Source organism: Rhinoderma darwinii, chromosome 13 (assembly GCF_050947455.1).
Source record: "Rhinoderma darwinii isolate aRhiDar2 chromosome 13, aRhiDar2.hap1, whole genome shotgun sequence".
NCBI classification, from domain to species: domain Eukaryota; kingdom Metazoa; phylum Chordata; class Amphibia; order Anura; family Rhinodermatidae; genus Rhinoderma; species Rhinoderma darwinii.
The window spans coordinates 4495434-4523312 of NC_134699.1; the positions used below are offsets into that span (position 1 = coordinate 4495434).

General features: G+C 44.4%; 3 protein-coding genes across 4 annotated transcripts in view; 1 reads left to right on the forward strand and 2 right to left on the reverse strand.

The window, feature by feature from the left end:
* The window catches only part of AURKA (aurora kinase A), a 124230-nt gene extending 123835 nt beyond the window's left edge, over window positions 1-395 (reverse strand). The window contains exon 1 of one of the 2 annotated variants that reach the window (XM_075845646.1): window positions 65-395. The gene's annotated coding sequence lies outside the window, so the exon portion shown is untranslated. Of the gene's footprint in view, window positions 1-50 lie in introns of both variants that reach the window. The other variant, XM_075845645.1, reaches the window with a different exon arrangement.
* On the forward strand, window positions 189-24987 carry RTF2 (replication termination factor 2). Its single transcript, XM_075845648.1, has 9 exons — window positions 189-333; window positions 1739-1833; window positions 2404-2497; window positions 4566-4702; window positions 5389-5467; window positions 19004-19117; window positions 20400-20457; window positions 20767-20853; window positions 24265-24987. The coding sequence occupies exons 1-9, from the start codon at window positions 265-267 to the stop codon at window positions 24441-24443; spliced, it is 912 nt and encodes a 303-aa protein (XP_075701763.1). The 5' UTR covers window positions 189-264; the 3' UTR covers window positions 24444-24987.
* LOC142666742 (putative beta-1,3-galactosyl-O-glycosyl-glycoprotein beta-1,6-N-acetylglucosaminyltransferase 7) lies at window positions 7734-18182 on the reverse strand. Its single transcript, XM_075846907.1, has 4 exons — window positions 18084-18182; window positions 13756-14769; window positions 9696-9791; window positions 7734-8833 (listed from the first exon to the last, which is right to left on the reverse strand). The coding sequence occupies exons 2-4, from the start codon at window positions 14717-14719 to the stop codon at window positions 8613-8615; spliced, it is 1281 nt and encodes a 426-aa protein (XP_075703022.1). The 5' UTR covers window positions 14720-14769; window positions 18084-18182; the 3' UTR covers window positions 7734-8612.
* Window positions 24988-27879: the final 2892 nt, after the last annotated feature.

Consider the following 27879-nt stretch of genomic DNA (forward strand, 5'->3'; position numbering starts at 1 on the left):
ACTTTGAATTTTGTTATTTTAATGACACAATCACAAAATTGTCACCTAACCTCCGAGGTCTTACATATCAGGAGGAACAGTCCAAGAGGGCCGCCTCAGAAATGTCACAGACTTGGCTTCGGAAGGTGCAGCAAGATGGCTGACCGGAGACAGCTGAGGAGTAACGTAAACTGGAAATGGCGTTGCATTAGAGTCACATGATACCGGAAGCGGAAGTCTTTGTGTTTACAGGCAGAGTTTGTTGTGGTCGCTGAGAGCCGTGAGATGGGTTGTGACGGAGGAACCATCCCCAAGCGCCACGAGCTGGTGAAAGGGCCTAAGAAGGTGGAGAAGGTGAGGACGGGGTGGGGTACAAATCCTGGCTCCTAAGCTGTGGTGGCACCACAAGACCCAGCATGCCAGGGGCTGAAGAGTGGTATGCTGCTAATATATGACTTGTGTCGTTTGCTGCCCCCCTTTTCCTTGCGTCCGCCCTCGCTGCCCCCTTCTCGTTTCCTCCGCCCTCGCTGCCTCCCCTTCTCCTCCTTGCCTCCCCTTCTCCTCCTTGCGTCCGCCCTCGCTGCCCCCCCTTCTCCTCTTTGCGTCCGCCCTCGCTGCCCCCCCTTCTCCTCTTTGCGTCCGCCCTCGCTGCCCCCCTTCTCTTTGAGTCCGCCCTCGCTGCCCCCCTTCTCTTTGCGTCCGCCCTCGCTTGCCTCCCCTTCTCCTCTTTGCGTCCGCCCTCGCTTGCCCCCCCCTTCTCCTCTTTGCGTCCGCCCTCGCTTGCCCCCCCTTCTCCTCTTTGCGTCCGCCCTCGCTTGCCCCCCCTTCTCCTCTTTGCGTCCGCCCTCGCTTGCCCCTCCTTCTCCTCTTTGCGTCCGCCCTCGCTGCCCCCCCTTCTCCTCTTTGAGTCCGCCCTCGCTGCCCCCCTTCTCTTTGCGTCCGCCCTCGCTTGCCCCCCCTTCTCCTCTTTGCGTCCGCCCTCGCTTGCCCCCCCTTCTCCTCTTTGCGTCCGCCCTCGCTTGCCCCCCCTTCTCCTCTTTGCGTCCGCCCTCGCTTGCCCCCCCTTCTCCTCTTTGCGTCCGCCCTCGCTTGCCCCCCCTTCTCCTCTTTGCGTCCGCCCTCGCTTGCCCCCCTTCTCCTCTTTGCGTCCGCCCTCGCTTGCCCCCCTTCTCCTCTTTGCGTCCGCCCTCGCTTGCCCCCCTTCTCCTCTTTGCGTCCGCCCTCGCTTGCCCCCCTTCTCCTCTTTGCCTCCGCCCTCGCTTGCCCCCCTTCTCCTCTTTGCGTCCGCCCTCGCTTGCCCCCCTTCTCCTCTTTGCGTCCGCCCTCGCTTGCCCCCCTTCTCCTCTTTGCCTCCGCCCTCGCTTGCCCCCCTTCTCCTCTTTGCGTCCGCCCTCGCTTGCCCCCCTTCTCCTCTTTGCGTCCGCCCTCGCTGCCCCTCTTCATGCCCTGTGCTATAGAGCAATGTACCTGCGAAGGGTGAGGGGGGGTCTGGGAAAGCTGGGTAACCCAGCGGGAGCTAATATTGCATCCATGTTGTCACCCAGCTTTCCCAGGACCAGATCTTATGAGTGGGATTACGTCCGGTCGCGTTAGACTTCAGGACGTCTTGTTTTCTGGGGATTTGTGTCTTTCTGAGGGGAAATACCTCTTTACATTTACAGGAGCTGCAGTCTGTGCCCCATGAATGGAGGAGCGTCCTGTCCCCATGACATCGTGTCCGTACGTCTCGTGCCTCAACGTTTCTTCTTGTCTGTTTCAGATTGATAAGAACGCAGAGCTGGTCGCCCGCTGGTATTACTGCACCCTGAGCCAAGAGAAGCTGAAGAGGCCGATCGTGACCTGCGAGCTGGGAAGGTGCGGACCGTCTGTCAGGGCTGAATCTCAATAAAGTTTAATCATTGTATAATTTCTCACCCTTTTCAAGATCACTGATAGTTGTCAATGATTGGGACCATTCTTGTTTACATTCAGAGGCTAAAAACACATCCCCACTTAATACTTCTCACAGCTGAGGGTTTGCTACAATTCTATCCAGTCTAGATAATCTTCTGTGAAATAAACAATATGGAATCCAGACACTCTACCTGCACTGATACAATGTAACAAACTGGACAGGAGGGAGATTAATACAGCTCGCTCACAGCCTTGCTTAAACTGAATACAACTGCAACAAACCCTCAGCTGTGAGAAGTCGTTTCTCTGGAAATAATTTCAGGACCACATGTAAAACCTGCTATTGCAATCTGCGATTACCATTTTCCCTATTGAATTTAATGGTGGAAAAATATGGCGCCTATAGGGGGCACTATTTAAGTTTTTTTTAAAACGCTGTATACCCTCCTACTGCAGTTATATCTGATAACAGATGCGTTACTAAACGCCCATTACATCCGCTCATCACGCCATCGTCTTGTCTCCCCACAGGTTGTACAAAAAAGAGGCCGTCATTGAGTTCTTACTGGACAAATCCCCGGACAAACCGCATGCGGACTCTGCCGCCCATATCAAGAGCATCAAGGTAAAGTTCTATTTTACAGATGAAGGTGATTTCACGTCGTCGTCGTCCAGTTATACTAATTCCAGAAAAGTAGCAGAAGTTAGCTACTTCCTGACCCATCTCTAAAGGAGACATCAACATTGCGGACACCACATTAGGGTTGAGCGATGCATTGAAATATCGATACTAAACCTCAAACGGTTCGATACTAAGCTGTGCGGCGGCAGTGATGTAGTACATGAATGTAGCCACTAGTATGATGCGATGCGGCCGCACAGCTTAGTAATGTAACACAAGAATATAGAGCGGGGCTGCGGCTGTGTAATAAACCATTGCCTCGCTCCTGACAGGGCGCAGCATGAGGTGATGTGGCCGGCGCTATACTAACGAGCACCGGCACTGAACATGGCGTGCGCACTGCAAAACACCCCCTTGTTCTGTCTTCTGACGCTCATTAGTGCAGCGCCGGCCGCATCACCTCATGCTGACCGCGCGCGCACACACTTATTGTCAGGAGCGGGGCAATGGTTTATTACACAGCCGCAGCCCCGCTCTAACCACTCATCTCCGCCGCTATTCCCTTGAATGCTGAGATCAAAGCTGACCACAGCATACAAGGGGAAAATGAGAAGGGGGAATCCCTGTGATGCGATCGAGGCACATACCATATATGGGCAGACAGCCCAGGGTCCATTGAAGGACCCCAGCGCCCTCTGACCATATTTCCTGTTGTTAAGGCATACTGAGGTCTGTCCTAACAACTGCCTGTGCATAGTATATAGATATAACCGTACATTACTATCAGTGTATAGATATAACCGTACATTACTATCAGTATATAGATATAACCGTACATTACTATCAGTGTATAGATATAACCATACATTACTATCAGTATATAGATATAACCATACATTACTATCAGTGTATAGATATAACCATACATTACTATCAGTGTATAGATATAACCGTACATTACTATCAGTATATAGATATAACCGTACATTACTATCAGTATATACATATATGCCAGAACATTAAAGCTAAAAAAATAGTCATTAAAAAAAACAACACATTTTTTACAATGAAGATTAAAATAAGTCTCAATACATAAAATATACGCACATTCGGTATCGTCGCGACCGTAATAACCTGCACAACAAATTTATAGGGTCATTTATGATGTTTAATGTGGGGCGCGAGGCGCGATGATGAATTTTCAACCTCCATGTGCCTGACATTAATAGTAATTAACCCCATCATGTACCTCACATTAACCCAATGTTGTCCATTATGACTGAGGAACATGATGGGGTTAATTACTATTAATGTGAGGCACGTGGAATTTCAAAATTCATCATCATCATCTCACCCTGCGACTCACAACAGACAACGGAAGAACTTTTTTTATTATTATTGTTGGCGAAGTATCGTTTTGGTATCGCAATACTACACTAAGTATCGGTGTCAAAGTCCAAATTCTGGTATCGTGACATCCCTACAGCACATCATGTCTCACACTTCACAGGTAGAGATTCAGTCAAACAAGCAATGTTCATGAAGAGGGAAGGGTCTTCACACAGGGATTTACTAGCGGGGGAGGAGCCTCTGGGTGACCAGATGACAGATTAAGCAGCTCCATAGCAGCTATCAGACAGCTACTTCATGTCCCAGAAGGCAAGAGAAGTCTGGAGCACAAACCGCAAAGCTCACAAGAGAAAGTGACTGCACACAAGGAGTCAGCAAAGGCTTATTTTAATTCTTTTTCTTTAAATCTACACAGAATTTTGAGTAACCCAGTATCTTATACTCTAGTCACATCCAGAGCTGCATTTAGAATTCTGCTTGGTACTCATCGTCACTGCACTGATAGACACCCCTAACTGCTTAGCTAACATCCCATAATGCAGTGTGGTTCAATGCAGCATAACCTGGGAGATGTAGTCGACTCCTGCACAGGACCTGCTACAAACACTTCACCTCCTGCAAACATTAAACCAGCAGTGACATAAGAGGTCCTGAGAGCCAACAGGAAAGAAGCAGCATTGTGATATAGCGCATCTTCTCATAATACATTGTGTCCCGGCAGAACGTGATTGAGCTCAACCTCAGTGACAACCCGGCGTGGACAGGCGACAAAGGCAATACAAAAGGTGACACGTATGACGAGCAGCGAGCGCAGTTCATCTGTCCTGTCGTGGGCCTGGAAATGAACGGCAAACACCGGTATGTGCGCAGCAAAACCATTTTGGAGTATTGCGCCCTCTCTAACATTCTGTGGGATTCACTGCAGGATATTTAAAATAAAAACTTTCTAATATACTTTGTGTTTCAATATTTGATTGTTTTAATGTAATCTGCTTGCTGTCAGTGAATGGGAAAAATTCTTCTTTACGTTCAAATACATTCCAAGGCCAAAAAACATCCTCACCGAATTGGTCTCACAGCTGAGGGTTTGCTACAATTGTATCCAGTCTGGACAATCTTGTATAAGCTAAACAACCTCCGACTGATACATTTGACCTGCAGCGATACGATGTAATACATTATCAGGACAGGAGAGATGCATTGCTGATGCCTTAAGGCCACACAGGATTGTCTAGACTGGATACAATTGTAACAAACCCTCAGCTGTGAGAAGTATAAGGTCAGTACAGGTTGTCCGCCTCCGGAAACCTGTAAATAAAAATTATCCCATTCACTGATAGCAAGCAGAGATCTTTTAAAATGGTAAAGAATTGAAAGACCCAGTATGTTAGAAAGTTGCAGAAATGTAAAAATACAAAGACTAAGATTTATTTACATAAAACCCATTTAAAGGGGACATGTCATAATGCAGGGTCCCTTTAAGTAGGGGCATCTACACGAGGTTGCCATTAGTATCTCCTGTAATTTGCCTTAATTTCTTCCAGTTTCTGTGCGCTGAGACAGTGCGGCTGCGTGTTCTCCGAGAGAGCGCTAAAGGAGATCAAGACCGACATATGCCATAAGGTAAGTGTCTTAAAGTGCCCCTCCCTATAGAGTGTATTATTGGAATGTGGCCGCTGTCTGCAGAGTATTTCAGGAGAGCCGCGTGCTGATCTTGTGGGAGGTCACAGACTGAGAGTGACTTAGTGGAAGATACGGGGTTCTCTAGCAGCACAGAGTATTTCAGGAAAGAAGTGTGCTGATCTAGGGGATGGTGACGGAGTCTCTAGTTGCAGTGATTTCACCAGACGGTTGTTGAGCGCTTTTCTGTTTTTGTTCTTGCCATTTTGTACCAAGCTGCGATCATTATAGTAACACAAAGTGGTTTAGCCGCTCTGTAAACGGTCGGATTTCCCCCCCCCCCGGGGCCGTCGCTAAGGCGTCTTGTTAATAATCCTTTATTTATGTTCTGTAACATAATTAGCGGCTCCTCCTTTGGGATCATCGCACCCTGGCAGCGGATTCATTATTGCTCTGCACGGTCCAGAAGCGACACTCAGATTAGATTGTGTTACATTATTATTACACGGCTGCCCTCGAGGGCCACAGATATGGCCGTGTACTGCTGCCCGGGGTCTGTTGATGCCTAATTAATGTTTATACTGAAGCCGAACAGAAACACAATTGTGGCTAAACGTTACAATTAAAATTCCGTAACAACACCGAGAAATAGAATCACCATACAGGTAGTGATCTGACCGCAGAGAGGTATATAGATACAGATATAATCCACAGACACAGCAGTCACTGTGTACATACTGATCCTGTATTATACTCCAGAGCTGCACTCACTATTCTGCTGGTGGAGTCACTGTGTACATACATTACATTACTTATCCTGTACTGATCCTGAGTTATATCCTGTATTATACTCCAGAGCTGCACTCACTATTCTGCTGGTGGAGTCACAGTGTACATACATTACATTACTTATCCTGTACTGATCCTGAGTTACATCCTGTATTGTACTCCAGAGCTGCACTCACTATTCTGCTGGTGGAGTCACAGTGTACATACATTACATTACTTATCCTGTACTGATCCTGAGTTACATCCTGTATTATACTCCAGAGCTGCACTCGCTATTCTGCTGGTGGAGTCCCTGTGCACATACATTACATTACTTATCCTGTACTGATCCTGAGTTATATCCTATATTATACTCCAGAGCTGCACTCACTATTCTGCTGGTGGAGTCACTGTGTACATACATTACATTACTTATCCTGTACTGATCCTGAGTTATATCCTGTATTATACTCCAGAGCTCCACTCACTATTCTACTGGTGGAGTCACTGTGTACATACATTACATTACTTATCCTGTACTGATCCTGAGTTATATCCTATATTATACTCCAGAGCTGCACTCACTATTCTGCTGGTGGAGTCACTGTGTACATACATTACATTACTTATCCTGTACTGATCCTGAGTTATATCCTGTATTATACTCCAGAGCTCCACTCACTATTCTGCTGGTGGAGTCACTGTGTACATACATTACATTACTTATCCTGTACTGATCCTGAGTTACATCCTGTATTATACTCCAGAGCTGCAGTCACTATTCTGCTGGTGGAGTCACTGTGTACATACATTACATTACTTATCCTGTACTGATCCTGAGTTACATCCTGTATTATACTCCAGAGCTGCACTCACTATTCTGCTGGTGGAGTTACTGTGTACATACATTACATTACTTATCCTGTACTGATCCTGAGTTACATGCTGTATTATACTCCAGAGCTGCACTCACTATTCTGCTGGTGGAGTCACTGTGTACATACATTACATTACTTATCCTGTACTGATCCTGAGTTATATCCTGTATTATACTCCAGAGCTGTACTCGCAATACTGCAGGCTTCACAGCTGAATCTTCTAGTAGTCCATGGTTGCGATGATTTTTTGCACTCCGGTTAGTGTTGTCTTTGCACTTTAGGATTACATTAGACGTCTCTCTCTTTATTGTGGTCTATGGAAGTAGCGGCTGTTCCTATCACTCATGACTGTAATGGAGAGAGCAGTGCACGTGCTTCTCCTCCTGTATCCTTCTCTCTTTCATGTGGACCCCCTTTCTCCCAACAGGTGGGGAACCAAGAATTGGTACCCCCACCTAGAAGACATCGTATATCCTATAGATGTCTATGGCTGAATTTTCCGTGTTTATAGTGCGGTTCTGAAGCTCCACCCCCCGCTCTATAGTTTATCTATCGCCACATTTATTCTGAATCGGTCGATTAAAAACAAACAAACCCCAAATAACTAACAGGTTTATTGTACTAACTAAATGGCTGTTTAGATCGGTCTATAACCTCGTCCGGCGCGCTGACCTAGTGCGGGTTTCATGTCATAGCCGGAATTGTCCACTTGTAACATATGTGGTTGTCTCTGGTGCTGGAGGGATCGTTGGATGTGCAGAGATCAGCTGTATTTGGTGATAACATGTTTATAGTGTTTTTGCAGATGTAGCAGAGCTGAGTTTGTCATTAGGCACAATGGAGCAGATTTACAAAGACATCAGTCACATAGGATGTAAATGTCAATGAAGGTTCTCAGCACTGGAGATCTGGGACATGAAGTAGGGATCACAGGGCACAGGGGGGATTCTACACTTCCTATCACTTATCCCTCACTAGTCAGCCTATCTCCAGACAGAAATGGCTGATAACAGAAAACAGTAGGTAACTACATTATAGTCTGCTTCTACCCTGGCTGATAACAAGGAATTTAAAGATTTCTCTCAACCACACAGCAGATGGGTGGGAGGTTGACTGGCGTACTGTCCCTTTAAGGATGTGAGTAATGACTGAGGTCTCTGGCCGCAGGAGCTTGCAATCCGAGTCCAGTTTTGAGGGGTTCTTGCAGGTTTCTAGACTTATTCGTCACTCCTGAATGATTGTCCGGCCGTGACTGATCCAATGTTAATGAGCTCGTCCATGATTGGTTGTTTATCTCCATGTGATGTTCACCCATCAGGGGTTAATAAAGTTATTGAAATTCTGATGAGCGTCCCATTTCTGGGTGTTATCGGGTTACATCCTCCAGAGCCTCCAATGCAAATGGCCAGAACGCGACAAATCCGCCCGTTCTATTTGCATTCTGCTCTTCATGTATTGAAATGGCGAAATGCGTTTTACCTCCTGGGGGCGCTGTGCTCACATCACTGCCAGCTCATGGTCGAGTACTCATCTTGGAAATACCAGCTCTGCTTCACCGGGACCTCCACCCCGTCCAGGACCCGGAGTCTGTAACGTCTTTCCAGGCAGTCCGTGACCAGGCCGTAACGACTCGGGTCAAATTTGTTCGCAAATAAATGCGGAGAATCGATCAACCAGCGCAAATCTCCCAGGCCGTACACGCAGATGTCCCTGACGTAATGACCTGGGAAAGCATTTCATGGTATTAATAGTGTTTTCTGGGGATTGAAAAACCCATCCTGACCTAATACTTCTCACGGCTGAGGGTTTGTTACAATTGTATACAGTCTAGACCAGTGGTCCTTAACTGGCAGACAGTGGTTTGAACCAGGACTGTGGACGCCAGTTGTCCAGACCGGTGGCATTGGGCATCTAGGGCAGAAACCCTGGATTTTAGGCCCGGTGCTCCGGATCCTCGGGCGACTGACACATTTATTTGTATCAGTTTTTTCAGGACACCGATACTATGGAGGAGCAGGGAGCTATCAGCTTCCTGCTCTGCCATATTATAGGCTACAGGCCACGTTAGTCCTGAAGCCAATCAAACGCTGGGATACAGTCTCTGTGCAGGCCGGCGCAACGACGTCTGTGTATCGCGCCGATGTACGGAAGGGTGCCGTCTCAGCGTCTCCCAGGCCTGCGGAGCACGTTAAAAAATCTGGCGCATTTTAAGTCTCGTAGCCGCGTCCGTTTTCTAAACTCTTTTCAAAACGGTCGAGGAAGCTGCTGAACGGGTCTAAAACACTTACATTTGGGACTCACCATGTACGGTACTTTTTTTTTTTTTTTTGGGTACAATTTTTGACAGAATTCTGGCGCTTAGTGAATCTCCCCCCAATATGGCCGTTTTTCCCGGAGTGTTTCTTTAAACCAATCACGTGACAGTCGTGCTCCTATGGAAGTGAATGGCGACTCGGCTTTCCCCATTCACTTCTATTAGATTGTGACTCAAATCACAAAACGGCCGCATCCTGTGTTTTGGCTTCTGGCCGGGGGTCACATACTTTATCTCCTATAAAAGGTACAAAATATAAAACATAGGTTACCGCTGCAGCCCGAGTGGGAGACGCCTTCCTGTTCCCGCCATTTTACAGCTCTGATGTTTCCCCCCCACCCAGCGTCAGGTGTTGATCCTGGAAATTCTGAAAGAAAGAAATAAGGTTCACGGTTTAAAGGGCCGGTAACACTAAAGTTTGAAGATTATAATAGAGGAGCTGCTGATATCAGTCACATATATGATGTAATGTCTCTGGAGGATATAATAGTACTGGAGTGATATAAGAGGAGCGGCTGATATCAGTCACATATGATGTAATGTCTCTGGAGGATATAATAGTACTGGAGTGATATAAGAGGAGCTGCTGATATCAGTCACATATATGATGTAATGTCTCTGGAGGATATAATAGTACTGGAGTGTTATAAGAGGAGCTGCTGATATCAGTCACATATGATGTAATGTCTCTGGAGGATATAATAGTACTGGAGTGATATAAGAGGAGCGGCTGATATCAGTCACATATGATGTAATGTCTCTGGAGGATATAATAGTACTGGAGTGTTATAAGAGGAGCGGCTGATATCAGTCACACATATGATGTAATGTCTCTGGAGGATATAATAGTACTGGAGTGATATAAGAGGAGCGGCTGATATCAGTCACATATGATGTAATGTCTGGAGGATATAATAGTGCTGGAGTGATATAAGAGGAGCGGCTGATATCAGTCACACATATGATGTAATGTCTCTGGAGGATATAATAGTACTGGAGTGATATAAGAGGAGCGGCTGATATCAGTCACATATGATGTAATGTCTCTGGAGGATATAATAGTACTGGAGTGATATAAGAGGAGCGGCTGATATCAGTCACACATATGATGTAATGTTTCTGGAGGATATAATAGTACTGGAGCGTTATAAGAGGAGCGGCTGATATCAGTCACACATATGATGTAATGTCTCTGGAGGATATAATAGTACTGGAGTGTTATAAGAGGAGCTGCTGATATCAGTCACATATATGATGTAATGTCTCTGGAGGATATAATAGTACTGGAGTGTTATAAGAGGAGCGGCTGATATCAGTCACACATATGATGTAATGTCTCTGGAGGATATAATAGTGCTGGAGTGTTATAAGAGGATCGGCTGATATCAGTCACACATGATGTAATGTATCTGGAGGATATAATAGTACTGGAGTGTTATAAGAGGAGCGGCTGATATCAGTCACATATGATGTAATGTCTCTGGAGGATATAATAGTACTGGAGTGATATAAGAGGAGCGGCTGATATCAGTCACACATATGATGTAATGTCTGGAGGATATAATAGTACTGGAGTGTTATAAGAGGAGCGGCTGATATCAGTCACACATATGATGTAATGTCTCTGGAGGATATAATAGTACTGGAGTGATATAAGAGGAGCGGCTGATATCAGTCACACATATGATGTAATGTCTGGAGGATATAATAGTACTGGAGTGTTATAAGAGGAGCGGCTGATATCAGTCACACATATGATGTAATGTCTCTGGAGGATATAATAGTACTGGAATGATATAAGAGGAGCGGCTGATATCAGTCACACATATGATGTAATGTCTCTGGAGGATATAATAGTGCTGGAGTGTTATAAGAGTAGCGGCTGATATCAGTCACATATGATGTAATGTCTCTGGAGGATATAATAGTACTGGAGTGTTATAAGAGGAGCTGCTGATATCCGTCACATATGATGTAATGTCTCTGGAGGATATAATAGTACTGGAGTGATATAAGAGGAGCGGCTGATATCAGTCACATATGATGTAATGTCTCTGGAGGATATAATAGTACTGGAGTGTTATAAGAGGAGCGGCTGATATCAGTCACACATATGATGTAATGTCTCTGGAGGATATAATAGTACTGGAGTGATATAAGAGGAGCGGCTGATATCAGTCACATATGATGTAATGTCTGGAGGATATAATAGTGCTGGAGTGATATAAGAGGAGCGGCTGATATCAGTCACACATATGATGTAATGTCTCTGGAGGATATAATAGTACTGGAGTGATATAAGAGGAGCGGCTGATATCAGTCACATATGATGTAATGTCTCTGGAGGATATAATAGTACTGGAGTGATATAAGAGGAGCGGCTGATATCAGTCACACATATGATGTAATGTTTCTGGAGGATATAATAGTACTGGAGCGTTATAAGAGGAGCGGCTGATATCAGTCACACATATGATGTAATGTCTCTGGAGGATATAATAGTACTGGAGTGTTATAAGAGGAGCTGCTGATATCAGTCACATATATGATGTAATGTCTCTGGAGGATATAATAGTACTGGAGTGTTATAAGAGGAGCGGCTGATATCAGTCACACATATGATGTAATGTCTCTGGAGGATATAATAGTGCTGGAGTGTTATAAGAGGATCGGCTGATATCAGTCACACATGATGTAATGTATCTGGAGGATATAATAGTACTGGAGTGTTATAAGAGGAGCGGCTGATATCAGTCACATATGATGTAATGTCTCTGGAGGATATAATAGTACTGGAGTGATATAAGAGGAGCGGCTGATATCAGTCACACATATGATGTAATGTCTGGAGGATATAATAGTACTGGAGTGTTATAAGAGGAGCGGCTGATATCAGTCACACATATGATGTAATGTCTCTGGAGGATATAATAGTACTGGAGTGATATAAGAGGAGCGGCTGATATCAGTCACACATATGATGTAATGTCTCTGGAGGATATAATAGTACTGGAGTTATATAAGAGGAGCGGCTGATATCAGTCACACATATGATGTAATGTCTCTGGAGGATATAATAGTGCTGGAATGATATAAGAGGAGCGGCTGATATCAGTCACATATGATGTAATGTCTCTGGAGGATATAATAGTACTGGAGTGTTATAAGAGGAGCGGCTGATATCAGTCATACATATGATGTAATGTCTCTGGAGGATATAATAGTACTGGAGTGATATAAGAGGAGCGGCTGATATCAGTCACATATGATGTAATGTCTCTGGAGGATATAATAGTGCTGGAGTGATATAAGAGGAGCGGCTGATATCAGTCACTTATGATGTAATGTCTCTGGAGGATATAATAGTACTGGAGTGTTATAAGAGGAGCGGCTGATATCAGTCACATATGATGTAATGTCTCTGGAGGATATAATAGTGCTGGAGTGATATAAGAGGAGCGGCTGATATCAGTCACACATATGATGTAATGCCTCTGGAGGATATAATAGTGCTGGAGTGATATAAGAGGAGCGGCTGATATCAGTCACACATATGATGTAATGTCTCTGGAGGATATAATAGTGCTGGAGTGTTATAAGAGGAGCGGCTGATATCAGTCACATATGATGTAATGTCTCTGGAGGATATAATAGTGCTGGAGTGTTATAAGAGGAGCGGCTGATATCAGTCACACATGATGTAATGTCTCTGGAGGATATAATAGTGCTGGAGTGATATAAGAGGAGCGGCTGATATCAGTCACATATGATGTAATGTCTCTGGAGGATATAATAGTGCTGGAGTGATATAAGAGGAGCGGCTGATATCAGTCACACATGATGTAATGTCTCTGGAGGATATAATAGTGCTGGAGTGATATAAGAGGAGCGGCTGATATCAGTCACATATGATGTAATGTCTCTGGAGGATATAATAGTACTGGAGTGATATAAGAGGAGCGGCTGATATCAGTCACATATGATGTAATGTCTCTGGAGGATATAATAGTGCTGGAGTGATATAAGAGGAGCGGCTGATATCAGTCACATATGATGTAATGTCTCTGGAGGATATAATAGTACTGGAGTGATATAAGAGGAGCGGCTGATATCAGTCACATATGATGTAATGTCTCTGGAGGATATAATAGTACTGGAGTGATATAAGAGGAGCGGCTGATATCAGTCACATATGATGTAATGTCTCTGGAGGATATAATAGTACTGGAGTGATATAAGAGGAGCGGCTGATATCAGTCACACATATAATGTCTCGGGAGGTCCGGACAGAGAATTGAGACGCTATTGGGGCTCCCCTGAACATCTCTCACCTTTCATCCTGTTGAGGGTCACCCAGTAATGCTCGTCCGGACTGTACGTGTCCTGCGACCACTCCAGAAGATCCTTCGCCTTTCGGTCGGTCAGTACAAACTCTACAAAGTTCCTGGTCAGGGCGTAGTAGGCGGTTCCGAAGTAGAGCGTGATGTTATGCGGCGGACCAGCCTTCTCCTCTTTGGTGGGATAGACGTAGGACTTCCCCATATGGACAAACTCCTTATACGTGACCCGTGTCCGGTATCTTATGTGCGGCGGCTGGATCACGCCCGGCGTCAGGTTCCTCCCGCTCCACTTGCCCTTCAGATACTGTACGATCTCCCTGTTGGTCTTCATGGGGAAGTCTTGGCCGCATAAGTTGATGACATGTTTCCACGCTACGTCGGAGCGGACGAGATCCTCCATACAGTTGATATCGGCGCGTAGTCGTGAAAACCCAGCGTAGACCACCGTCTCTTGCCGGGAGGACAGGAACACGTTGTGGAAGCAGCTGGCGAGCCCGCGCACCGCCCGCTCGTACGTCTTGGGAGACTTTCGGTCGACGTGGACGCAGTAGATGTTCTGCGGGGTGTAGATGGCGGCGAGCAGCTTTACAAACATGTCCAGCTGCTTATGTATGGTCAGGATGTACGCCAGGGGGTAGTCCGCCTCCTCCGCTGACAGCGGCTCCGTTATAAAGTGCAGGTCGTAGATCAGGGTCGAGCAATTGGACTCCAGGATGATCGGCCCTTCTCTCATCGGGGGCAGGGCTTCTTGACATATGTTTCCCACCACCAGGGCGGCAGGCTTCCCCTCATATAACGCTTTGCACAGTTCTCCGGGGTAGAAGCCGCATTCCTTGATCTCCGCCTCAGCGTTCAGGTCGTTCTCGATTTGGTTAATGTTGTTTATGGCCAAAAGGACAATGGAGAGTCCGACGCATATTATGAACCCTGACTTGGCGCATCCAAGGAGGCTCATTGTCCGCTCTGCCGGGGTATTCGCTTCATTGGGTTTTTTATTTTATAATCCTGTGTGGAAATCCAAAAATAATAACTCGAGTTAAGAAACCTTAAGGCTGAGTTCACACGTCGCAGATTTTCATTGCAGCGTTTAACCTTTGGGTGAGATCTGCATCAAATCCGCAACATGTGAACTCTGCCCAAAAGTATACAATATAATGTTACATAATAATCACATTAAATATTATTCTCCAGTGCCACCCAGAGCTGCATTCACAATTCTCATTCTCCACTCACAGCCAGAGCTGTATTCTCAATTCTCATTCTCCACTCACAGCCAGAGCTGTATTCACAATTCTCATTCTCCACACGTTTTTTTTCTACATGCAAAGCTGCATTACCAATAGTGCTGGTTGAGGATGTCAGCCGCGTGCCACCAAACGCACCACATTTAGGGTTTGTCCACAGATGCCTCAGCATAAAGTTTATATATTTAATTGAAAACAGGAAGTGGCGGTTATGATTGGATGCGGTTATCGTAGATGTCTGTCCGGACCAGAAATCTCACCATGTATTATTTTCTACACTGCAACTGTCACCACAGAATTATCTATACAGACAAGGAACATCCAAGTTCAGTGAGAAGGAAAGTCCTGCAACCTGAGAGCTAACAGGAAAACAGCCTTATACCCCTAAAGCCCCACACAACCATCTCCAAGTAGTAATATTATTAGTTCTATCTATCTATCTATCTATCTATCTATCTCATATCTATCTATCTATCTCATATCCATCTATCTATCCCATATCTATCTATCTCATATCTATCTCATATCTATCTCATATCTATCTATCTCATCTATCTATCTATCTATCTATCTATCTATCTATCTATCTCATATCTATCTCTCATATCTATCTCATATCTATCTCTCATATCTATCTCATATCTATCTATCTCTCATATCTATCTATCTATCTATCTCATATCTATCTATCTCATATCTATCTATCTCATATCTATCTATCTCATATCTATCTATCTCATATCTATCTATCTCATATCTATCTCATATCTATCTCATATCTATCTATCTATCTATCTATCTCATATCTATATATCTATCTCATATCTATCTATCTATCTATCTATCTATCTATCTCATATCTATATATCTATCTCATATCTATCTATCTCATATCTATCTCATCTCATATCTATCTCATCTCATATCTATCTCATATCTATCTCATATCTATCTATCTATCTCATATCTATCTATCTCATATCTATCTATCTATCTATCTCATATCTATCTATCTATCTATCTATCTCATATCTATCTATCTATCTCATATCTATCTATCTCATATCTATCTATCTCCTATCTATCTCATATCTATCTATCTGCTCTCAACCATTTATAATATATATATAAAGGATAATAATTTCTGAAGTGTTCTATAACCAGTGATTAGACAATCCATTATCAGAGACTGTAAGCACTGGACATGTATAATGCTGATGACATCACTCCCCTCCTATGATATAATGACTGGACATGTATAATGCTGATGACATCACTCCCCTCCTATGATATAATGACTGGACATGTATAACGCTGATGACATCACTCCCCTCCTATAATATAATGACGGGACATGTATAATGCTGATGACATCACTCTCCTCCTATGATATAATGACTGGACATGTATAATGCTGATGACATCACTCTCCTCCTATGATATAATGACTGGACATGTATAATGCTGATGACATCACTCCCCTCCTATGATAAAATGACTGGACATGTATAATGCTGATGACATCACTCCCCTCCTATGATATAATGACTGGACATGTATAACGCTGATGACATCACTCCCCTCCTATGATATAATGACGGGACATGTATAATGCTGATGACATCACTCTCCTCCTATGATATAATGACTGGACATGTATAATGCTGATGACATCACTCTCCTCCTATGATATAATGACTGGACATGTATAATGCTGATGACATCACTCTCCTCCTATGATATAATGACTGGACATGTATAATGCTGATGACATCACTCCCCTCCTATGATATAATGACTGGACATGTATAATGCTGATGACATCACTCTCCTCCTATGATATAATGACTGGACATGTATAATGCTGATGACATCACTCTCCTATGATATAATGACTGGACATGTATAATGCTGATGACATCACTCCCCTCCTATGATATGACAGGACATGTATAATGCTGATGACATCACTCCTCATTATATAATGACTGGACATGTATAATGCTGATGACATCATTCCCCTCCTATGATATAATGACTGGACATGTATAATGCTGATGACATCACTCCCCTCCTATGATATAATGACTGGACATGTATAATGCTGATGACCTCACTCCCCTCCTATGATATAATGACTGGACATGTATAATGCTGATGACATCACTCTCCTCCTATGATATTATGACTGGACATGTATAATGCTGATGACATCACTCCCCTCCTATGATATAATGACTGGACATGCATAATGCTGATGACATCACTCTCCTCCTATGATATAATGACTGGACATGCATAATGCTGATGACATCACTCTCCTATGATATAATGACTGGACATGTATAATGCTGATGACATCACTCCCCTCCTATGATATAATGACTGGACATGTATAATGCTGATGACATCCCTCTCCTCCTATGATATAATGACTGGACATGTATAATGCTGATGACATCACTCTCCTATGATATAATGACTGGACATGCATAATGCTGATGACATCACTCTCCTCCTATGATATAATGACTGGACATGCATAATGCTGATGACATCACTCCCCTCCTATGATATAATGACTGGACATGTATAATGCTGATGATATCACTCTCCTCCTATGATATGACGGGACATGTATAATGCTGATGACATCACTCCTCATTATATAATGACAGGACATGCATAATGCTGATGACATCACTCTCCTATGATATGACTGGACATGCATAATGCTGATGACATCACTCTCCTATGATATGACTGGACATGTATAATGCTGATGACATCACTCTCCTCCTATGATATAATGACTGGACATGTATAATGCTGATGACATCACTCCCCTCCTATGATATAATGACTGGACATGCATAATGCTGATGACATCACTCTCCTCCTATGATATAATGACTGGACATGTATAATGCTGATGACATCACTCCCCTCCTATGATATAATGACAGGACATGCATAATGCTGATGACATCACTCTCCTATGATATGACTGGACATGTATAATGCTGATGACATCACTCTCCTCCTATGATATAATGACGGGACTGGGTCACTCACCTGTTGAGATCTCCTCACCCCCGGACCAGACCCTTCTGTGCTGCAGACGTCTCGGACGAGTTGTGGGCGCTGTTGTTGTGTTAGGCATGAACAGCAGAGATTGTGTTTCCAAGCACGGTTTGCATTTCCTTTCCGACGGCTCCTGGGGGCCCCTGGGAACACTCTTGGGCGTCCTTTTGGGTTTCATTAAAAGGGATGAAAGCTGTGCGGGCTGCGTGCGCCTGCAGTAATCCTCACATCACAGCAATCCTTCCATACAAGCTGCTGCACATTAAAGAGCATTTACCCCTAATAAACAATAATCTGAATATCATTAGTCACATACATGTTCTCCTGCTCATCCAGGGCTTCCTGCTGCTTGAATAGCATGCCAGAATACCAGTAAAGACTGACACTTGATGGACATAAGCTCTTTTTCAGCCATACTTTCTATATAACTAGCGCTGTAATCAAAGAGACATATAATATTATTTCAGGTCATTGGAAAGCTGGGTGACTGACCTTAAGGCGGACGTTATTCGTTGTCACCCCTATGGGAGGGATCGGAAGTGTCAGAATTGGCTTCACACTAGATGGTGGATTTTAGGGGGATTTCTCTTTACATTCATGTGCGACCAGATGGCTGTGGTTTGAGGTCACGGTCTCACCCCGTGTCTGTTTCCTGATCTTTCTGCGTCCTCCGCGCCTCTGTCCTTTCGTCTTCTCTGTGGTCGCAGGTTTTGGGGAAATTTACCCAGCTTAGAAAGGAAAAAAAATAAATAAATTTGCATTAGGAATATTTTACTTATGCAAAACTGATGAGCGCCACAAATGTAAAATCTTCTGCACGGGTCGCGTCTGACGTCCACGCGGGATATGACGGTTGCTAAAAGAAGCCAAAAAGAATAAAAAATTCCCTTCCTTTTCTCCCTGACCGTCAGTGCGGCGAGATCTTTAAGGACGACGACGTCATTGTGTTGAATGGGGACAAAGACGAAATCGAGGAACTGAGGAAGAAGATGGAAGAAAGAAGATTAAGAGCCAAGATGGAGAAGGTGAGGCGGCGGCGGCCCGTAGGATTTATGGCGGTATCCACATAGACTTAAAGGGCCGGTGTCCAGTCTTATCCTTGTGTAGCCAACGGTTCTGCAACTTTTGAATAGGTTTGCGTTTCAATTCCTCACCATTTTCAAGATCTCTGCTTGCTACGTCGATACATTCACAAAGGCTGAAATCCTGTCGTGGTCTAGTGCTGCTCACACAACTGTAGGTTTGTTACACTATCTGCGTATACAGTACTCTGTGAGCCAAGCGCAGCAGCGGTAAAAACTGCCTGAGCAGCCACTCCATGTAAACACGGAAGGTTTCCATTCACTGACAGCAAACCAAGATCTTGGAAATGGTGAGGGATTGAAGCAAAGTCTGCTATAAAGTGATTCTCATTATGCAGTGATTCAGCCGGGACGCCGTGTCGGGATATAAAGGGGTGGAACATTTCAGGGCACATTTATCGAAAAGTGAAACGCGTCTGCAGAGCGGCGCAAGTCACGTGTGCTATTTTTAACCTAGTTCTGCTATATGACGGATTTGAAGACCAAATGCTTTAAAGGGGCGGGGCTTAACTTGCAATGCTTGCGCCAAATCTATCGCGGTTTAGCGCTATTTTTGTACAAAGTACTGGTAACATGTAAAACAACCTAAGGCCCTGTTCACACTGAGGTTTTGTTTTTTTGCAGCCGGAAAAAAAATCGGCCTCAAAATTCCTTCAGGAATTTTGAGGTAGATTTTGACCTGCCGGCACAACACTTGCCGCGGTTTTTGTCACGTTTTTTGCGGCTGTTACGCTCCACAGGCAAAAAACGCAGCAAAAACCGCTTTCTCTGCTTCCCATTGATGTCAACGGGAGGTAAAAAATGGAAACGCCTGAAGAAAGGGCATGACGCATTTTCCCGCAGGCGTTTTTTTTTTTTTTTTCTTTCGCTCGCAGGAGAAAAAAAATGTCTTTGTCTCCCATTGAAATGGGGGGGCTTTTTCGGACGTTTTTTTTTTGGGGGGGTTTTTTTTGCACGGTTTCCCCGTCAAACGTTTGAACATACCCTTAAAAGGCGGCAGAAAGACAAGAAGCGTCTGGTAGGCCATGAGTTGCGGCAAATCTATTATGTAGCGGGCGCCATTTTGATACATGTTACGCCAAATTAAACGACTCGCCCTCCTTTTTACCTGGCGGTCCGTGCTCCGGGACAGATCTACGGTTTCTTCTCTCCCACTCATATTCTGAAAATGGAAATGTATTATGTGATCTGTTTCTTATAATGCTGAAATCCTCTGTGCTTCTAGAAATCCAAAAAGGCCAAACCAGCTGAGAGAGTCGCTGCGAACGCTCACACAGAGGAAGGTAAGACTGTATGGACGTGTTCCAAACCATTGGTTGTACTACCACCCTCATCATCCAGGAGTTCTAAGGGAAGCAAAGCAGATATTAGTCATGTGCACGACCATCATCTCGGGGTGCGCTAGTTTTGGGCTTTGCGCCCCTTTGGTTTCCTGGACGATCCGGCCCAAAGATCGTCCCGTATATTCCTGTTATTATACTAGGGAGCAATTTCTGTCCCATGTCGGATCATCAGGATTTCTGGACTAATGGATTTTTATTTATCTCCATTCTTCGCTTCAATGGTTAAACAGTTGTTTTTTCCCCCCTCAGTTGCTGCGGGACCGTCCGGGACAACAAACGGAAGCAAAACCAACACAAGGGACAAAATCAGTTTTGTGTCCAGCACCGAATCCACCGGTAAATCTGCCGAGCACAAAATAAATGCAGCTCTGGAGTACAAGGCCGCGTTCACACCGAGTTTTTTGCAGGCAGAAAATCTGCCTCAAAATTCGCCTGCACGCCGATCTTCGCAGCGTTTTTCGCCCGTGGCCATTGTGCGCCGTGGGAAAAAAACGCAGCAAAATACGCTTTCTCTGCCTCCCATTGATGTCAATGGGAGGTCAGAGGTGTAAATGCCCGAAGAAAGGGCACGTCCCTTCTCTTTCCCTCGAGACTGGTTTTCCCCTCGCGGGAAAAAACACCTCCACCTCCCATTGAAATCAATGGGAGGCATCTTCGGACGTTTTTTGCCGTGTTTCCACGTTAAAAAAACTGTGTGAACTCCCCCCTTATACAGGATGTAACTCCGGATCAGTACAGGATTAGTAATGTAATGTATGTACACAGTGACCACCAGCAGAATAGTGAGTGCAGCTCTGGAGTATAATACAGGATGTAACTCAGGATCAGTACAGGATAAGTAATGTAATGTATGTACACAGTGACTCCACCAGCAGAATAGTGAGTGCAGCTCTGGAGTATAATACAGGATGTAACTCAGGATCAGTACAGGATAAGTAATGTAATGTATGTACACAGTGACTCCACCAGCAGAATAGTGAGTTCAGCTCTGGAGTATACAGGATGTAACTCAGGATCAGTACAGGATAAGTAATGTAATGTATGTACACAGTGACTCCACCAGCAGAATAGTGAGTGCAGCTCTGGAGTATAATACAGGATAGAACTCAGGATCAGTACAGGATAAGTAATGTAATATATGTTCACAGTGACTCCATCAGCAGAATAGTGAGTGCAGCTCTGGAGTATAATACGGGATATAACACAGGATCAGTACAGGATTAGTAATGTAATGTATATACACAGTGACTCCACCAGCAGAATAGTGAGTGCAGCTCTGGAGTATAATACAGGATGTAACTCAGGATCAGTACAGGATTAGTAATGTAATGTATATACACAGTGACTCCACCAGCAGAATAGTGAGTGCAGCTCTGGAGTATTATACAGGATGTAACTCGGGATCAGTACAGGACAAGTAATGTAATGTATGTACACAGTGACTCCACCAGCAGAATAGTGAGTGCAGCTCTGGAGTATAATACAGGATGTAACTCAGGATCAGTACAGGATAAGTAATGTATTGCATGTACACAGTGACTCCACCAGCAGAATAGTGAGTGCAGCTCTGGAGTATAATACAGGATGTAACTCAGGATCAGTACAGGATAAGTAATGTAATGTATGTACACAGTCACTCCACCAGCAGAATAGTGAGTGCAGCTCTGGAGAATAATACAGGATGTAACTCGGGATCAGTACAGGATAAGTAATGTAATGTATGTACACAGTGACTCCACCAGCAGAATAGTGAGTGCAGCTCTGGAGTATAATACAGGATATAACTCAGGATCAGTACAGGATAAGTAATGTAATGTATATAGACAGTGACTCCACCAGCAGAATAGTGAGTGCTGCTCTGGAGTATAATACAGGATGTAACTCAGGATCAGTACAGGATAAGTAATGTAATGTATGTACACAGTGACTCCACCAGCAGAATAGTGAGTGCTGCTCTGGGGTATAATACAGGATGTAACTCAGGATCAGTACAGGATAAGTAATGTATGTACACAGTGACTCCACCAGCAGAATAGTGAGTGCTGCTCTGGAGTATAATACAGGATGTAACTCAGGATCAGTACAGGATAAGTAATGTAATATATGTACACAGTGACTCCACCAGCAGAATAGTGAGTGCAGCTCTGGAGTATAATATAGGATGTAACTCAGGATCAGTACAGGATAAGTAATGTATGTACACAGTGACTCCACCAGCAGAATAGTGAGTGCAGCTCTGGAGTATAATACAGGATATAACTCCGGATCACTACAGGATAAGTAATGTAATATATGTACACAGTGACTCCACCAGCAGAATAGTGAGTGCTGCTCTGGGGTATAATACAGGATGTAACTCCGGATCAGTACAGGATAAGTAATGTAATGTATGTACACAGTGACTCCACCAGCAGAATAGTGAGTGCTGCTCTGGAGTATAATACAGGATGTAACTCAGGATCAGTACAGGATAAGTAATGTAATATATGTACACAGTGACTCCACCAGCAGAATAGTGAGTGCAGCTCTGGAGTATAATATAGGATGTAACTCAGGATCAGTACAGGATAAGTAATGTATGTACACAGTGACTCCACCAGCAGAATAGTGAGTGCAGCTCTGGAGTATAATACAGGATATAACTCTGGATCACTACAGGATAAGTAATGTAATATATGTACACAGTGACTCCACCAGCAGAATAGTGAGTGCAGCTCTGGAGTATAATATAGGATGTAACTCAGGATCAGTACAGGATAAGTAATGTAATGTATGTACACAGTGACTCCACCAGCAGAATAGTGAGTGCAGCTCTGCAGTATAATACAGGATATAACTCAGGATCAGTACAGGATAAGTAATGTATGTACACAGTGACCCCACCAGCAGAATAGTGAGTGCAGCTCTGCAGTATAATACAGGATATAACTCAGGATCAGTACAGGATAAGTAATGTATGTACACAGTGACTCCACCAGCAGAATAGTGAGTGCAGCTCTGGAGTATAATACAGGATGTAACTCAGGATCAGTACAGGATAAGTAATGTAATGTATGTACACTATGACTCCACCAGCAGAATAGTGAGTGCAGCTCTGGAGTATAATACAGGATGTAACTCAGGATCAGTACAGGATAAGTAATGTAATGTATGTACACAGTGACTCCACCAGCAGAATAGTGAGTGCAGCTCTGCAGTATAATACAGGATGTAACTCAGGATCAGTACAGGATAAGTAATGTAATGTATGTACACAGTGACTCCACCAGCAGAATAGTGAGTGCAGCTCTGCAGTATAATACAGGATATAACTCAGGATCAGTACAGGATAAGTAATGTATGTACACAGTGACCCCACCAGCAGAATAGTGAGTGCAGCTCTGCAGTATAATACAGGATGTAACTCAGGATTAGTACAGGATAAGTAATGTAATGTATGTACACAGTGACTCCACCAGCAGAATAGTGAGTGCAGCTCTGCAGTATAATACAGGATATAACTCAGGATCAGTACAGGATAAGTAATGTATGTACACAGTGACCCCACCAGCAGAATAGTGAGCGCAGCTCTGGAGTATAATACAGGATGTAACTCAGGATCAGTACAGGATAAGTAATGTAATGTATGTACACAGTGACTCCACCAGCAGAATAGTGAGTGCAGCTCTGGAGTATAATACAGGATCAGTACAGTTATATGATGTATCCTCACCGGTTTGTAATGGCTTCTTTTGTCTTTTCTTACAGCAGAACCCGATTCATCAGAGAAGGCTGTCCAATCATCCTCATCGGCTCCCAAAAGGCCGTTCCTCATCATGGACAAGAAATCCGAGGCGTATAAATCTATCTTCACCTCTCACAATTCTGCCAAGCGCACCAAGGATCAGTCGTCCAACTGGGTCACCCACACAGCTTATTACTTCTAAGGAAACGCGGACGCGCCCTCAGCGCCACTATAAGGAAGGACGTTTGTAGAAAGTTTGTTGTGTTTTTCTTATTGTGGGATTAATGCTTTATCTGGGGCTTGTGAGATCACCCCAATATTACTGGGGGGCGCGGGCTACACTATGGCCTCATACATTGTACAGGAGCGGTTACCACAAATATAATGCTCATCTCTTGTTTTAGCAGCTTCAAGATTATTTACCCACCATGTTCTTAAAGGGGTATTCCAACTTTTACCATCTGAGGGGCCGTGTGACCCGGGGCCTTCACCAACTCCCAGAACAAGAAGTCCACACGTCTTCAGCACTGGTCGACCTTTTCCGTAACTAAGAATCTCCGCCACATGGCCAGTCCGTGCTGCTTCTGGACAAACGATGAGATGGAGATTATTAGTGGCCAGAGTCCAGTGTCCCACCTCATAAACCCCGATGATGTCCCTAAGATAGAAGGTGGAGTGCCCCTTTAAGAGAGTGCTGTAAACATGTAATGTCCTAGATGGGAAAATTAAACCGTAATCTTATGTTCTGTTCTGCTGTTTATCCGGTTATTACACAACGAATGTGAGATCCGCCTGTAATATGTCATGTGACCGCCGCAAGCTGAGCAGTCCGTGTTATACCAGCTAGACCAGGCCCTGGATACACCGGTAATGTGGCCAATACAACCAGTAGCGAGTGCTTAGATACACAGGTTCAGCAGACTGTATCACACATGATAGGATTAGATACACAGCTCAGCAGACAGTATCACACATGATAGGATTAGATACACAGCTCAGCAGACAGTGTCACACATGATAGGATTAGATACACAGCTCTGCAGACAGTATCACACATGATAGGATTAGATACACTTCTCAGCAGACAGTATCACACATGATAGGATTAGATACACAGCTCTGCAGACAGTATCACACATGATAGGATTAGATACACAGCTCAGCAGACAGTATCACACATGATAGGATTAGATATACAACTCAGCAGACAGTATCACACATGGTAGGATTAGATACACAGCTCAGCAGGCAGTATCACACATGATAGGATTAGATATACAGCTCAGCAGACAGTATCACACATGATAGGATTAGATACACAGCTCCGCAGACAGTACCACACATGATAGGATTAGATACACAGCTCAGCAGACAGTATCACACATGATGGGATTAGATACACAGCTCAGCAGGCAGTATCACACATGATAGGATTAGATACACAGCTCAGCAGACCGTATCACACATGATAGGATTAGATACAGCAGCTCAGCAGACCGTATCACACATGATAGGATTAGATACACAGCTCAGCAGACAGTATCACACATGATAGGATTAGACACACAGCTCAGCAGACAGTGTCACACATGATAGGATTAGATACACAGCTCAACAGACAGTATCACATTATAAGTGGCCTCTCTTGTACATGATGTGATCGGTGCTGTAATGTAGAGAACAGTGGTCCTAGTAATAAAGAGGCTCTGTCACATAGTGATATAGTTATATCGCTATGTGCAGTGTAAATGAATGGGGAGAAGTGTATGACGCTGATTGGTCACTGATTGGTCTCTGATTGGTCACTGATTGGTCAGCGTCATACACTTCTCTCCACAACGCCCACTTGGTCATATAGTAAAACACGCCCAGTTGTCCATTGAGAAACTCATTAGCATAACGTTAATATAGGTCATAACTCCGTCAAAAATGATAGTTTTTCTAAATAAAAAACACTGCTGTTATCTACATTACAGCGCCGATCACATCATGTACAAGATAGGGCACTTATAATGTAGGGACAGCCTCTTTATTACTAGGACCACTGTTCTCTACATTACAGCGCCGATCACATCATGTACAAGATAGGCCACTTATAATGTGGTGACAGAGCCTCTTTATTACTAGGACCACTCTTATCTACATTACAGGGGCGAGCACATCATGTACAAGATAGGGCACTTATAATGGGGTGACAGACGCTTTATTACTAGGACCACTGTTATCTACATTACAGCGCCTATCACATCATGTACAAGATGGGGCACTTATAATGGGGTGACAGAGACGCTTTAATCTGACTTCAAATAATAATCTGGTTGGTTTTCTGTGACGTTGTAGATTATTGCAGTACATCACTTTGAACGCTAGGTGGCGTTTATTTCCCCTTTGGAGCAGCTCTCCTGTATAAAGTCTTGTTTGTGGATTGTGGCACCACCATCAGAAAGGGTCAGCCCCCCTTCCCGGAGGGTGACCATGGAAAGTTACGGGAGGGGAGGGGTGAGACGCAAGCTGGTAGTGGTCTCAGGGGGGGGGGGGGGACATAAATAAAATCACTTCATTGAAGCTGCAGCTTTTACACAGCGGAGTCACTCACCAAGATGTAGTTCCGCGGCGGGTCTGGACAAAGTCTCCGCCTCCTCGCCGCACGTCCCCTGTGTAGACACCAAATTAATTCAGACTCTCAATCAGACCCCTAAATTAATTCAAACTCACAAGAGCCCTTAATGATTACACACCCCTAAGTTAATGCAGCCTCGACTAGACCCCCAAATTAATTTACACCCCAGACCAGACATGAAAAAAATAAATAATTCAGACCCCTTTGTACTTTGCTCCCGGGTTCTCCGGCCTCCACTTCCTGCCGGGCGCCTCTTCTCCTCAGGAGAGCAGCGGCGCATAAATCATCAGAACCTCCGCGTCCGTCTTGTGAAGAAGAAGGTCCCGGCGTTCGTTACTTTGGAGAAGGGAACGGTTCCCACAATGTAATGGGGCCCGTTCCATGCTCCAGTTTAGCTGCGGGGGGCGTGTGTGTCCCCTTTTTTTTTTTTCCGGGTCCCTGATAGGAGCACCCGCTGTGCTGCCCTGATGCCCACCACCATCTCTTAGTCTATGGGTACAGCTGTTGTAGACATCAGACTCCATCACGCGTCTTACACCGACCTGCTTTTGGGGATTAAAAACTGAAAAATTAACTATAAAAAAAAAAAACCTTACTTTTATGTTTTTGATAAATCTGCGGCTGTGTCGGCCAATAATCGCTGCTTTACCATTGATCGGGGTTCACATACAGCAAGGTGGTCATAGACGGGCACATTCTGCACTGATATTTGAGCGTTGACGAAACAGCTCCCCCTACTGGTACGCCAGATATTGAGAAACAACAACTCCCAGTATGTCCTACCTGCCGCTAGGAGTTGTATTCTTCACATGTCATAGGCCCTAATGCAAAATCTGTACCAGGACCCCCCACCTGCCATGTGCCGTTTATAATAGTGGAGTCTACTTATGTGGCAGAGAAGCCCTTGGGCCCCCTCAGATATCAGGGCCCCGGGTGTGACTGCTTCTTCTGCCCCCCCTTATAGCTACACCCCTGTTCGCAGCAGGTGGCAGACCAGTTCTTGGTCATATATACCAGC

Coding starts and splice junctions, on each gene's coding strand:
- RTF2 (XM_075845648.1), top strand. CDS start 265: ATGGGTTGTGACGGAGGAACCATCCCCAAGCGCCACGAGCTGGTGAAA. Junction 334..1,738: donor GGCCTAAGAAGGTGGAGAAG/GTGAGGACGGGG, acceptor TGTCTGTTTCAG/ATTGATAAGAACGCAGAGCT. Junction 20,458..20,766: donor GAACGCTCACACAGAGGAAG/GTAAGACTGTAT, acceptor TTCCCCCCTCAG/TTGCTGCGGGACCGTCCGGG.
- LOC142666742 (XM_075846907.1), bottom strand. CDS start 14,719: ATGAGCCTCCTTGGATGCGCCAAGTCAGGGTTCATAATATGCGTCGGA. Junction 9,792..13,755: donor GACCCTCAACAGGATGAAAG/GTGAGAGATGTT, acceptor TCTTTCTTTCAG/AATTTCCAGGATCAACACCT. Junction 8,834..9,695: donor CTCCCACTCGGGCTGCAGCG/GTAACCTATGTT, acceptor ATGCTTTCCCAG/GTCATTACGTCAGGGACATC.